This window comes from Battus philenor, unplaced genomic scaffold (genome assembly GCF_028537555.1).
Source record: "Battus philenor isolate CCGP_79_NKW_IND1 unplaced genomic scaffold, ilBatPhil1.0.hap1 SCAF_26, whole genome shotgun sequence".
Taxonomy (NCBI): domain Eukaryota; kingdom Metazoa; phylum Arthropoda; class Insecta; order Lepidoptera; family Papilionidae; genus Battus; species Battus philenor.
The window spans coordinates 10,277,679-10,292,981 of NW_027181689.1; the positions used below are offsets into that span (position 1 = coordinate 10,277,679).

The following is a 15,303-nucleotide window of genomic DNA, read 5'->3' on the forward strand; positions in this document are numbered from 1 at the left end:
TCCACTGTTGGACATAGCCCTCCCCTATAGCGTTCCATTAGGACTGGTTGCATCTATCGTCTTCCTTAACAAAGTCCTCTGTCCACCTCGTGCGACGGACGCCATACACTGCGCTTCCGGTTCATGGCCTCCGATCAAGAATTTTAAGTATTGTGAAATATTAGTTGTAAATTTTCTAATATCTATTATATTGTGAACAGAGACATGAAGGGCACCGGCCGCAGTAACATATTATATTATAGATTACGATACAAATAAATATAAAACGCGAAGCCCGGCACGACGAAGGGGGGTGGGGCTGGGCCCACGGCCCCCCCTAACAATGACCCGTAATTACTGATGTGTTGCACAACAAACCGCCAACCGGGCCCGCGGCCACGTACCTAATCAAATTTAATACTAAAATTACGTTTAATGTTGATCACTGCCCAATAGTACGTATCTTTGTGCTCGAGTCCTTCTAGACAACAATAATATATTAAGTACTACACAACATGGCGGCCGTCGGCGCTGTACCAAATATATCCATACAATAACAGCCAATACAAAACCTAGCTTGAGGTAGAGTGGTTGCCCCGCGTGCGGCGCCCGCGAGTGCCGCGGGTGAGGTGACGTCACGCCGCCGGGGCGTCGCGGCGCGCGCTGCCTAGCCGCCCAGTGATCAACATCGCACCGGCACTACGACGCTATCGTGAGCACTCTCACTCACAGGTAAAATACGTTTCCTTTAAATAATAATAACTACGCCTAGGGTGTATTTCTTCTCCCGATCGAAATCGACGTTTCAAAAACTCGTCTCGGACCGACCCAACGTCGAGGAGATAATATTAAACAAACGAATACGTAAGCGGCAACCATTCATATATCACCCGTTAAATATAATTCTCAATATACGAATTTAGACTCTGTCAAAATAAACAGCGGCCGAACAGCTCCTCGGCTGCGATCACGTCTCTCGTTACTCAGCAATCGCTTGAAGGCACACAGCTTTAAATGTAGTCAGTAAAGTCCGAATGGCGAGGGGCGCGCGCGCGACGGTGTGATCGCGGGCCGAGCGCGCGCTCGTCGCGGTCCGACGGCGGCCTAGGCCGGCGTCAGCGTGAGCGTCACGGTGGCGCGGCGCGTGGCGCGGCGTCGCACGGGCAGGAACACGAGCGCCGGCAGCAGGCTGAGCGCGCCGCCCGCCTCCTCCAGCACGAACGGCTGCATCGTGAGCGGAGCCCGGGGCGCCCGCGGCACCGCCAGCAGAGCGCCCGCGCCGCCGTGAGTCGCGCGCACGTGCGCCTCCAGCGCGGCGAAACTCTCCGCGCGGAACTCGCAGCGGGAACACGAGTACGCCTCCGCTTCACCCTCGCCCTCGCCCTCCTCGCCGCCCTCGCCCTCCGCCTCCTCGCCACCCTCGGGCCCGTCCGGCGGGCGCTGCGTGTGCGCGCGTTCATGTGCGAATAGAAACGCGAGCACGTCAGTTGTGAAAGGACAGTAGGAGCAGGCGTAAGGCTTGTCGCGCACCAGTAAGTCTAACGGGCGTGGATGTGGAGGCGGCGGCGGTGGCGGTGGACGTGCAGGAGGCGCGTGTTCAGCTAGTAGATGCGCGCGTAGGGCTCTCGGGCCGCGGAACCGGCGTGCGCACAGCGGGCATGGCTCTGCAGGCGCCGCTGTTGCGGGTGCTGGCGGTGCCGGGATGCCGTGCGTGTTGTGTTTGTGCACGCGAAGGAAGTACTTGCTACACAGTTCCTTGTGGCAGATGTCGCACGTGACGCCGCCAAGTTGCGTGCCGCTTTCTAACGAGATGCCGTGCATGCGCTGCATGTGTGTTCGCATGAAATACTTGTTACAGAGCTCCTTATTGCAGATCTCGCAGAAGGAGGATCCGGCGGCTGCGGTGCGCCGCTCGTCATGCGGTGGCGAGGCGGAAGGCGGTCGAGCGCCCTCAGCAGGTTCCTCGGCAAGACGCTCGGCTGCTAACTCGTTAAGCTGAGATATCATGGTCTGCAGCTTGCGTAACTCCTCGCTTGCGGACCCGGGAGACGCAGCGCCGCGTTCCTCCACTATCAAGTTGAGGGGGCTAGTCTGGCCGTCGCGTAGCGCCGCTTCTAGATCATCGTCGCACTCGCGTTTCACTTCTGCGGGTATTTCTGCATCGTATGACAAGGGTGAGATGTGCGGCTGCGGCTGCGCCTGCGGGGAGTGTGCGGAGGGCGTGCGGGGTGCGGAGGCGTGCGGCAAGGGCGCGGCCGGCGGCGTGGCGGCCGGTGAGCGCTGCGCGGGCACGCCGTGACGGCGCTCGCGGTGAGTGCGTAGGAAGTACTTGTTGCAATACTCCTTGCAGCAGATCTCGCAGAAGGCCTCCGGGTTGAGCACGCCGAGGCGGCGCAGGGCGTCGGGCTGGAAGCCTGCATCGCGGGCGCGGCGCGCAGAGTCGGGCGACAGGCGGCGCGGCGTGCCGCCGGACTCCTCATCCGACGCGCGTCGCGGCGGCGACACGGCCGGTGCCTGCTGTGAGTCTGCGTCGTAGATGCCGTGCTTGTTCGCGCGGTGCGTCTTCAGAAAGTACTTGTTGCAGAACTCCTTACAACAAAGATCGCAGTAGGCCTCCGGGTTGAATATCCTCGGCGGGTCGTGTCTCGGCAGCAGGCGGAAGGCGGCGAGAGGGTCGAAGGGCGGCAGCGAGAGTTCGCCGAATGCCAGCGCATTCTTGTAGATGTCGGCGACCTTGGCGTGCAGGTCGAGTGGTAGCGGTGCCGGTGGTTGTGCCCGCGCGGGGGCCGCCTGCTTGCGCCGCTTGCGCCCCGGGCTGGCGGGCGCTCCGCCCTCGGGCTCCAGCTCGCGCTTCACCGCCGGCGCCGCCGACATCGCGTCACCGCCGCATCTGGAAACAACAAACAAATCTCTTCAAATACTTTTTCTGTGAATACTACGGAACTAAAACGGACTGTTTCAGCTTGTCAGCAAAGTATGATTACTAGGCCAGGGAAAAGTTTTCCTTCCTGCATTATATTATTTTACTTTATGTATATAAAATCTATTTGGCTGTACGTACATATTGCATATGACTAGATTTTATTATACTATAGCTACAATATTAATATTTTAGAAACAGAGAAGCCGAATACATTCGCACGAAGTTTTTAATTTTTTATCCGCCGAAATCGCGAATCAGTGAATTTAAAAAACGAATAATATTTATAAAAAGTAATTGACTTATCGAGTGTTAAAGACAGCAAAACCAAAAAGAATCCCAAAATAAATTAGTCCGAATCTTTAGATTTGAAGAATGAAGCTTTTTTTCGGTCGAACTGATACGTATAAAGTTTACACTCTTAAAAAAGCAGAAAAAGATTGATATAATATTATGTACAGTATAGTTTAAAAACTAAGAGTTGACTACAAAATAGTTTTAACCCGTCTGGAATATCCGAACACATAAAACCACCTTACTAATACAAATGAAAGATATAGAAGGAATTGTACATTTATCAGCAATTCTCAAGTAATTTCAAATCGTATTTGCTGTCGATAACTTAAGTTATAGCGAAATAAGTTCGACAAACAAGTTCTAGGAAAAGTGAAAGGTAAAAGACCACCTGGACGATCAATTGTCCATTAGTCTGATCAAGTTAAAGTTTATAACTGGACTTACTGCTGCTGACCTGGAGGAAGCAGAAGACAGGACGGCATGGAAAAAACATGTCATCGATCCCTTTTAAGCCTTTTAAAATGGACTTACATGATCTTCAGTAATTAAAAAAGAACTATTTAGAAAATTGATACTAAAATGTAAAGAAGGCTGTATGGAAAGTAACTAAGCTAGTAAAGTAATTATTCTCTATTATGTTATTATAAAGGTATTGTAATTTATAATATTTTACTGTCATGGAAGTGATGTCAGTCCATTGTTGTTGCTCTAAGACGAGATATAGCAACGAACTTCCTTCCAAAACCTACGAAATCGATCAATTAGATGATTTTGTATTCTGGGATATGATCGTAGAAGCATTGTTGATCATGACTTTTTACTGAGAAGCAAAAGAATTTTTATTTAAGAATAGGACCAATATTTAGCCACTTCCGCACATGCTAAGCATATATTGGTCCTTTTCTTACTTAGGATGGATTTCCGCGAGGTAATGCCTGATTCCATTAAATATTAAAGAATTTTTATTGTTTCGTATAATGCCACAGTACTATGTCCAAATCACAGCAGCGCAGTGAGCAATGTAACTTGATTGGAAATTGGTAACACGTTCATCAAACAGCACACAACGTAAGTCCGCAGATTATAATCTGTTAATATTTTTGCTAAATTCTTTAAATATTAATAATATCAATATGGTGTCGACAATACTAATTGTCGCTGTTGACTTTACATGGTTAATATAAGATTTGATCATTGAAGAATTAATAATACGATTTTTAATAATTTGAGATATAATAATTGGAGATTTATTACTGCGAAATTTAATAATTAGAAGTTTAAGAATTCGTTATTTAATAATTGGAGATTTCATAGTTGAAGATTTTATAATTAAAGATTTTTCATTTGAACATTGCATCAAGGTCTAGAACAATAAAGTGAAAAGATATGATTTATTTATTTGTTAAGATTTTTGAATTAATATTGCGTACTATCACAATAGTTAATTACAATGTGTTTAGCTTTATTATAATATATATTTTATGTCAAAATAATCATGAGAATCAAAAAAATCAAATAGATTCTTGTTAAAAGCACAGAATATGACTAACAATGTATTTGTGATTTTAAGTATAATAACTTAAGGTAATAGTAGAAAACTTGAATCTGTCAATGTAAGTTCAGTTTAATTTGATCTTGGTCCTATACAGGGTGATTTCGAAGTTATATTCCAGCTGTAGGAAGTCCACCGCTGGCCATAGGCGTCTCGTATAAAAAGGTGGGATGCGACCAACATTCAGCGAGGAACTTAATTTGAGTCACTAAATCAATATTAAATTCATCTATAAATAAACTATGATAAAATATACCTTCAAATTTTAAATAAAACTAGTTAAATATTTTTAACTATCGATTTAGTTTTATTAATTTTATTTATAGATATACGTAATTAAACTACTATTATGAAACAAAGACAATAAATAACGTAGTAATAAATTCAAGTGTGCAAACGGGATCCCCTCTGGGACCAATATATTTGACCAAAGTAGTATAAACATTATAATTTGCAATTATTCCATTTATCACATACGTAATTTAGTTTATCCGCAATACAATAAACAAAATATCACAGTAACAAATAGGCCTGAAAATTAAGTATTCTCTTATATCCTCTTGTTATTTCATAACATAACCACTGGATCGGATTGGACGAATGAGACTTACTTCTACAAGTTAAATAGATGACATTAAGATCGTCAGAATACGTTGAATACAGGCGTACTTCCAGGCGAATTATTGAAAATGAACACAGGAGGTCTATGCACTCTGTGTTTACCACTAATCGGTGTAACATAACTCCTGAAGATGCCCCGTGGAGGGGTGAAACACGTGTTGAGTGATTTGACAGTGGCGGTTGTGTGATTCGCGTTGTTTGCCGCATGCGCATTTATCAAAAAAAACAGGAGGTCTATGTCCAGCAGTGAATATGCCGGTGAAATGATGATGATAAAAAAGATAAAATTCATTTATTCAACATTGAAACTTTTAACAGAACTTTTATAGATCGACAACTTTTTTTTATTATTGACTCTACTCTGCTACGCAAGGTGTTGTAATTGTGGAGCAGGAAAAAAGACTTCACAGCAATACATATATTAAAAAAACAATTAATAATATTATTGAAAAAAAAACTTTAACAATACCGCGCATATACTTTCTGTCAGATATGATAATGCTCATATAAAAACAACAATCGCACCAAAAAAAATCCATAATTTTCTATATAGAACAAGTCCAGTCTTGTATAGAATACTGTAGCCATCTGAGTGATGGATTGGCGAAGAAGTACCAGCTCGAAGCAGCCAATAGGCTGATCAGTAACGATGCTTGCATGAACGCCAAGCTTCAGAGGTTGGATCATCATTTGAAGTTGACAGTTTATCAGGGTTCTAAAGGCTGCACTATTAATAATTCTACCATCTCCTTTCTTCTTTCACACAACATGATGTTTAAAATCCCCTCCACCTGCACTTAGAATACTGCTTCTATAATGCGAAAAGTCAAAGAAAGTAATAATCTTTCGGAGTCTTATATAACTTGAACGTAGTCAATTCTAGAGCGAATAGGTATTTTCTAAGCAAGCATGTATCATCGCAGAACACGCCAGATATAGAGGCCAGATGCTTTGACTCTTCGTTTCCGCCCATAATGTCCACAGCAAGGCATAGATATCTTTGAGAAGATATACTCTAATCACCAGCTGGGCGGGCGGGTTGGTGATCGCAGTGTGGTATTATGGTACGCAGAGGACCCTGCTGCCTATCCTCCGAAAACTTCGTTGTATACAATGGCAATCCTATATAATTAATGCATAAAGTGTGAATTATACAGAATGTATACCGGGAATTGAACCCGCGATCTACCACCGCAAGTTTCATACCTCTACCGCTGGACGATGATAATAAAAAAGGCGACATCAATACAAATGATTTTTGTCATTGAAATATTCTTTTATTGAATAATATGCTTCTTTACATAAATTTACTTTCAGTATGCGATTTAAATTTTATAAATCGCAGTCGGAAAATTTTTTGCGGCTGATCGTCTAATTCATCTAATTCAGTACAAACTATTTATAAACTACATACGTGAACATCTACATCTCCAAAATTTATATATATATACATATAATTATATATATTTATAAATATATACTAGCTGATCCCGCAAACGTTGCTTTGCAAAAAAATAAAGTTTTTAATTAACAAATAAAAAATAAGGAATGAAAATTTAAGGTTGTATGTATTTTTGTGTGTTGTATCATAATAAAATAAAAACAAAAAATTTGTATAAAAATTAAAATAAAAAATTTAGGGGTGGACCACCCTTATCACTTAGGGGTATGGAAAATAGATAGTAGCCGATTCTCAGACCTACTGAATACACATATAAAAATTGGTAAAAATCGGTCAAGCCGTTTCAGAGGAGTTCAAGTTCGAACACCGTGACACGAGAATTTTATATATCAGATATGAAGGTGGAAGTTCATGTGCCCCTGGATTTACTATTTAAATGCAGCGTTCCCTTTAAGATCTGAACGAACTTGCAATCCTAAGAGATAATTCAACCATCGGCACAAATCGTAAAAAAGCTCTCGAGAAAGTTCGCGAACTTACTAATAATAGATTTACCTAAAGCGCTTTCAACACACTCTCTTTCCATGAGTGATAATAGTAGGTGTTTAAGACAAATGTCGTTATTTCGTTCGTAAAAAAATGACTGACTTCTGAACTCGAAAAATAACCTCAAATATATTTAGAATTATATAATTCAAATTACATTGAACTGAAAAAGAATTGAAAATTAAAATCCCTTACATGGTATGTATTTAAATTTATAGGACGTAAATATTAACAATGGCCACATCGACTGACATTTTATTCGACACAAATGTATAAATAAATATATTCATTCGTTGAATTTGGAATTGAAATTCTTTAAGTTTTACTAGAGTTTAACATAATATATCAAAACTTTTTATTCATTGATATTCAATAATGAACATGTATTTTATTCAAATATATCTTTTTAAATAATAATGACTCGATGCCTTTGTTGCCATGTTCATTTTACGTCACGATATTTTTGTATGTCATTGATATATTTGTCTACGGAATTAAATCTAAAAATACAGCTATACAGGTACATATATACATGTACATATATACATGTACATATATACACAGCTTATTGTCAAGCAAGTACAGGATATTTATAACTTAAAAGCTAATATTTCCCTGAGATATTTTTTTGAATAACTTGGTATTCTAAAGGATGTATATATGAATAATATTGAAATAGAATACAAAAAATACAAATGTTGGCGAACGTGAGGACTGTATGAACGGATTAAATAAATTCAAATGAAGGTTGTTAATTTAATTATGATTTTACAAAACTACGTAACAATAGACTGACAGAAGCACACACATGCAAAACTGCATCGCGACACAAACTGTCAATATAAAAAGTTTAAAAACAAATAAAAATCAAAAGAGGTTTTAATTGAACCGTGTCAGTCGCCAACAATAAATAAACTTGTAACGCCTAAGTTTCGTCTTCAAAAAGCTAACAAATCATATGTCCGAGTCTAAGCATATATAATAAAGTTCCAAAAAGATCTCGGACCTTCAGTTTCTTAATATTAAATCTATAATTAAAATTATATTATTAAATAAAATGTTTTATTGAATTCAAAGGTTTTTAGTTGATCGAAATTCGTGAAACTTGATTTATCAACCTAATTACAAGATTGGTATTTTAACGTACATATCAAAATTTTTTTAGATTCTTTCAAAAGAGCAACTGATTTTCTGGTCGGCTCTGTCCAACATAGCGTTCCGAACCGATGTTAGCTTACTACTTATAATGTTAAAATAATCGACGATTCAAAAGCCCGTGTTCAAATGCCTACTTGAATAAAGATATTTTGAATAAAAATATATTTGAATGAATGAATTGGCTCGCCAGAATGCGTGCAGAGATGATCGCAGCTGGAACTCCAAGGCTTTACAGTGATAATGCCTTCTCAATATCAAATACCTTCTCAAGGTCTTTGGAAGACCATGGAGGCCTGTATCTCCTACGTTTGGTTCATTTCGAAATTTCTGGTGGAGACCTACATTCAACAATGCCTTCATCAGAATCATTTACAAACATGAACATCAAAATTACTGTTTAATAGTTAATAAATATTAAAAAAATCAAGTAATTTCTGTACCATAAATCTCTTGTTTGATAGTACTTTTAAAACCATTTATTATATATTTTGCTACATTTTGTATTTTGTCCGTTTGTCTATTATATAGCTCTATGTCAAATTCCGTAATATATTATATTTTCTGTTAATAACAGATTAAATACAAATAGACATATACTAAAGGTAAATCTAATCTAAACTTTTTTTTTGGAATTTGACGTTTATCCCTTTAGAGCTTTTACACCTATAACCTATCATCCTGTATATAGATTGAGGATCCTGCTCGATGTTTACATGACATACTTTAGAGAAAATTTTAATATGATAGTTATTTCATTATTTTGCACCTAAAATGTTTAGGAAAAAATTATTAATGATTTTATTAGAAAATTAACCTGATTTATATGAAATAAACAATTTTTAACATAGCTAAGATGTTGAAGGTATTGACTTACTTTTCATAACATTGTTAAACATTTATAAATTCTTGTTTTAAAATATCATACGTAATATTTTCAAGTACATTAACTTTGACTAATCATCATTAAAAAAAAAGATTTATTGTACGAACATATGGTAAGTACATCTTAATGTAAATAAGAGACGTTAGCCATCAGATTTTCAGTTAAAAAAATTATGAATAAGCATTTGAATTACAAAAAAAAATATTGTCTAATCTGTGCATTTTTGTGTTATATTTTGAGAGCGATTTTTATAACTATATATGTTATTTCTTAAATTATTGATTTTTGAGTGGAGTGTATATATATTGATAGCAAATAAACTATACATTCAAGTCTTAATAACTTCTACATCAATAACCAATTTATCAACTTCACACAAGATTCTAATAAGACTGACCTGTTCTTTTCTACAGTAAGATCCAGTTTGACGGTAAATATTTCACCATTCACAATATTTAGTCCTTATCACCATTGTTTTTGTATCACAATTTTTTAACACCGAACTAAGTTTCACTTACATAAAAATTCCAGTTCGTGTTCCTTTAACGTTTAAAATTAAAAAAAAAAAAAACGTCAAATGTCAGATCGTCCGTTTTGCGCGCGTGAACACGGCTGCGCCTGCGATCAAAACTGATACGTTTTTAGTAAAAACTCTGACCGAAATCCTATTTTACTTTTTTTGTAGAAAATAGCAAAATTGTCCCCCACTCGGCCCCTGCACGCGTTGATTATTCCAACAGGGGGCCGGTGCATTGTCGAACGCGGTTGGTTCACATGTGTATTTAATATTTCATATCATATTATTTACAATCAAAATGTGTTTTATTGATAATTATTGAAATTCATTAATATATATCTCATTTATAAGTGGACAAAACCGACTGGTGAAACTATAGATTTTTAAATAATTACCTTTGTGGTGTCATTTCAGGATTATTAATATAAAACTAACATAGGTTAAAATATGCAACCGTTGAGTTTCCTTCCAGAAGGTCGGCTGCCCGCTCCCTAACCGCGAACAGCGTGGGCGAACCGAGGTTGGATCCTGGTCCATCCTTGGCTCGCCTGTGGTCCACGCTACCGTCCCAAGCCGCATACACAACATCAACACTACACGTCTCTACACGGCTAGAGCGGTTTACTACGTGCGAACGTCATCGTACAACTGGAATACGTCTGTCCAGCTTCTGTTTTATTTTTAAGTTCACGGACCCTTCCGCTCTGTGAACTCAGTTCTGATGAAACTGTAAAAGCCCCGGGTTAACAGCATCAACTTCAACAGAAACCTAGCAGACCTTTCAAAAGGTCAGCATACTGAGCCATGATAGCAATTTATAATGTTAGATTAATTAATGATTCAAAAATTTATGTAAAGGCATACTTACTTAAATAAAGATATTTTAATTTGAATTGATACTATGTTCAAGTTTCAGTTTATAGTGCATTCCACGTACATCATGAGAATTACGCCAGAAGAGCCCAATTTGATAGAAACTAGAATGGCACCTTCCAACCTAAATTACACGAATTTTGTTTATATATATTGTTTATATAGTTATATATATCCTTAATTCAGTAGCTATAACAATTCATCGCTTAATTAATATTGGCACTTATATAGTGGTTTTATCAGTTTTTTTAATAAGGTTTTTAATTTTATACTACGTTAAGAACAAGACATTTCTCGGGAGTTGATTTTAAAAGTTATTATTTTTATGAAGCTTAGAGGAACGTATAACCTGCTTTTCCTTACTGCTAGCGCTAACCATATTTACATCGCTTTTTTCTAGTTTGTATTGATATACTTGAGCATATGACAAGGTTACTATGAATTGCAGTATTTTTTTCTTACAAATATTGTCTCTAAGAAAGTCGTGTTGTGAGCTTTTCCTAAATCAGGACTAGTTAAGAACCATCATTATTCCATATTTTAAATTAAAGGATTCCATTATCACAGTTTTTGCCCATAGATGCCCATGTAAGCGCAGGCTCCCCCAAAGATATCTATGGAACAATATTCCATAATCGCCACGCTTGGCAGCCTAAATAACTATCGTAGTGTGAAATTATGGAACTGCTACCCATCCTCTTGAAACTTGTAAGCTATGGCATCATATTTAATGTACAAAATTGTGAACTATATATGTTTGTATCTCAAGAATCGAACCTGCGACCCTCAATCGCAAGTCTCAGTGTTCTACCACTGGACTGCCCATGCTCTGGTGCTGCGATTCATTATAGAAGAAAGTTATTTGAGTCTAGTTTCTATCAAATTTGGTTCTTTTGACATTATAATCGCAATGCACACAAGTGATTACCTTTTCACATTCATATCGTCATTTTAGCAGTGGTAAGTAGCCCTAGTAGTAGTAGGGCTGTCTATATACAACGTGTAACAAGTTAGTACATTATTTAAAACAACATAATTTTAATTCTAAAATAATACTACTTCTGAAATAACTACAAGATTTACATTTTCATCCCTCGGGGAAACCTTACCGTAAAGTGACAAAATAAAAATAAACAATTAAACTAAATGGCGACATGTGAACCAACTCTTACAACAAACAATACACAACGCTTTCCGAAAATTTGGAAACACTATCGTAAGGGAGCGCACGGCTCTGTAAATATCGGCCTCTCTTTCTCCCCTCAACGCGGCTGCTATACCCGTCTCACGCCGAGCGTCACTTCACCGCCGCGCCCGCATCCGTCTCGCTCGCACGATTATGATTATGAATAATGGCATAATAAATTTAACTTCAGCTTACTTCGGGAAATTTTTTCGCCATTTTTTTTCCTCTTCTTTCGTTTTAAGGAAAAATACGGGAAAAGTTTCACGGGGCGTCGTTCTTCAGTACGTAAACAAGTACGAGAAGGTTTCGTTCGTGTATTTTAAGGTAAATTTCACAAAAGAAAGCATTCATGATTTTTAAAATTTCAGAAAATGATTTACTTTTTAATTTTAACTTATGAGATAAACGAGATAAATTTTATATTGCCAACGTATGCTTGGGTTATGTATAAATATATAAAAACTATTTATTGCCGTATTAAAAAAGAAAAACACCAAATTCCTCATCTTACTTCCAATTCAATTTAACTGGGTCATGTCGGTACAATATAAGGTACCCTTGTACTTTTTTTGCACACTATTAGACTCGTAAACCAGCAGACATGTCGCTATAAATATGTACTTTCTTTTTGGGACACTCTGTATAATAATGAATGTAAAACACCTGTAAAGCTCGATCATCGGCGAAGGCGAAGGGCTGCCAGCTGGAAGCTGCGCAGCGGTCCCTCCCTGCCTGAAATAGAGAACATCACTTTTATTAACACGTCATACATATTCCGATGTATGACTTCTACTAAACGTAGAAACGGTTCCGGATTGGAGACCACAGATTGGTACACTTATAAAATGGACCAACGACCTTTTTAAGACCCAAAACGCTGCAATAAGACCGCTTCAGCACAGTACACAGAACAGATGTCCACTGGGACCTTCAAGTTTTGGAGTATAGACCACGGATAAGCGCAGTATAGAACGTCCAACCACAAGGTGGGCATACGACTTTGTTAAGATCGATGACGATGAATGCAAGACGCTTCCAACTATTCCTAGGAGATCTATGTCCAGCAGAATAGATGATGAAGAGATGATACATATATATCTTTAAATAGGAATATCCAAAGCTAAATGATCACATCACACAATCGATATTACTGTCTAGTAAACAATTTTGATATACAACAATCTCCTTTGTTGACTAAATTACAATTTTGGATTTAAAAATCTAAGCAGTGTTATTCTTTTTTAATTTTAAACGAAATCATTATCTGACTCTGTTTTTGGCAGTATTCGGTGTAACATAACTCCTGAAGATGCCCCATGGAGGGGTAAACACGTGTTGAGTGATTTAACGGTAGCAGTAGTGTAGTTCGCATTGTTTGCCGCATGCGCATTTGTCAGCGGGCTGACGGGCGGTGCATTTTGTTGCACGACTGCCACTGCATGTGCGGAAGTGGCTAAATATTGGTCCTTTTCTTACTTAGGATGGACTTCCGCAAGGTAAAATCTGATTCCATTTAATATTGAAATCATTATCGTCATGTCGGCTGATGGATGTCCACTGCAAGGCATAACCCTCCCTCAATGATCTAAACGATGACAGGTCTGGCGCTGCCCATTGACTATGGCGTCTCACATTCGAGATTTTCTACGAAATATTACATACAAAATATTCCTTGGGCCTCCTTTTACGTTTTTGAATGCAGTCATCTCTTTAGAGAACGTATTTCATGAAATTAAAGTTAAAATAAAACGAAATAGGAAGTAAGATAAAGTCGATATAAGATCGGTAATATGAGAACGACTCAACAGTTCTACGACTGCCATACTCAAGCATTATTTAGTTGGTTTAGTTTACATTAACATGTTGTTCTGATGAAGAAGTACTATGTCGACTCTACCATGTACAACGGTATATATGTTAGCTTCAACAGTCGCTTTTGATGGACGTTCCTCGGTAAGATTTAAATCACGTTTGAACTTGATAAATCAATTTTAAATGGTCACACTAGATGAAGCTTCACTTACTAAACTTTCATGAGTTCCATATTAGAGCTGCAATGTAATTTTTAAGTCGACGCAAATTTGTTTAAAAACAAATGAAAAATGATGTAATGTAAACTAAAAGATAAGTAAACAGTTCTGTATTCGAATTTTAAAATTATTTTTTTTTTTTTAATATTATCTTTATACCGGACAGTTGTAATAACTTTCTAAGCCATCAACTTACGTTAAATGATGTAACAATAGAAACTGAGCCAATATTGCAAAATGTCATCAAATTCCAAATGTACTGGTCAACCATATCAGAGCTCACAAATAAATGTTAATATTTCAGATCTCTGTAATATCGGAAATAGCTATAAATGAATAAGAAAATCAAATAAATCGGTGAAAATATATAAATTTGATTAATAAATAATCCTAGATTCTTTTATAGATTCCCAAATAAGCAATCCTAAGTTATGTTTGTTGGTTTAACCTTAAAGCCTCTGTTAGTAGGTTAAATTTGTTGGTAGTTTTTTACTGGTGGGTCTTTTACTGTTTCCCACGTGTGATGTTTCGTGGATGTGAGGCAACAAGGCATAAAGACCTTTTTTAAGGTAGCGAAGATCAAGAAATTAGACTGCTATATACTACTATTTCACAAGTGTGGAACTGCTTCAAGGTGTGACAAAAAAAACTGTAAAACTGTAATGAGGGATGTATGAAAGACTTTACCGAGCGAAAGGGAAAGACAGAAGAATTGTGGCAAGAATGAAAAGAACGAAAGATCATACGATGTATGAAAGACGATAATGAAAATAAAAAAATATGTGAAAAAATTAAATAATGTTGAATAGTCCCTGTCCCACACAAGATAGGGGGTACGAGAGGTTCCCAATAGCGGGGGCCATAAAAAAGGTGTGACAAAGCTGAAAGACCTCCAACTTGGACTGTAACTCTTCAATAAAACTAGTTTAGTAAAACAAGGGAACACGAGAGGAAGAAACTTCGACTCGGTCAGTTGCTATCACTCGGCTTATAACACTACTAGCATTAGCGTTGGAACAAAAATTAGCGAAAGAAACTCCTTCATCGCTTCTATCTAATATGATTGACGTCCCTATGGTATAGCTCCGACTCTATTTCCGATAAGAACGGTTGGTTATCGAATGAAGAATAAAACAATGCACCAACTAATATATAATTGAGTAAAATTTCCAAATTGTATTGTTAATATGTATAAATTTTAGCTGCATTTACCCATAAGAGAAAATTGTGTAAGAAAAATTGTAAAAAATCATAAATCGCTGTCGTGCCTCGCAGCTGGGATAAGAAAGATCTGTATCAAATAGCGGCAACCCTCTCCCAACTGTCTGCGTTTAGTAAG

The 15,303-nt window shown here is 38.2% G+C and overlaps 1 protein-coding gene across 1 annotated transcript; it reads right to left on the reverse strand.

The window, feature by feature from the left end:
• Nucleotides 1-1,083: 1,083 nt before the first annotated feature.
• LOC137925290 (DNA-binding protein REPIN1) lies at nucleotides 1,084-2,853 on the reverse strand. The gene has a single exon (XM_068768718.1). It carries the CDS (start codon nucleotides 2,851-2,853, stop codon nucleotides 1,084-1,086), a length of 1,770 nt encoding a protein of 589 aa, XP_068624819.1.
• Nucleotides 2,854-15,303: the final 12,450 nt, after the last annotated feature.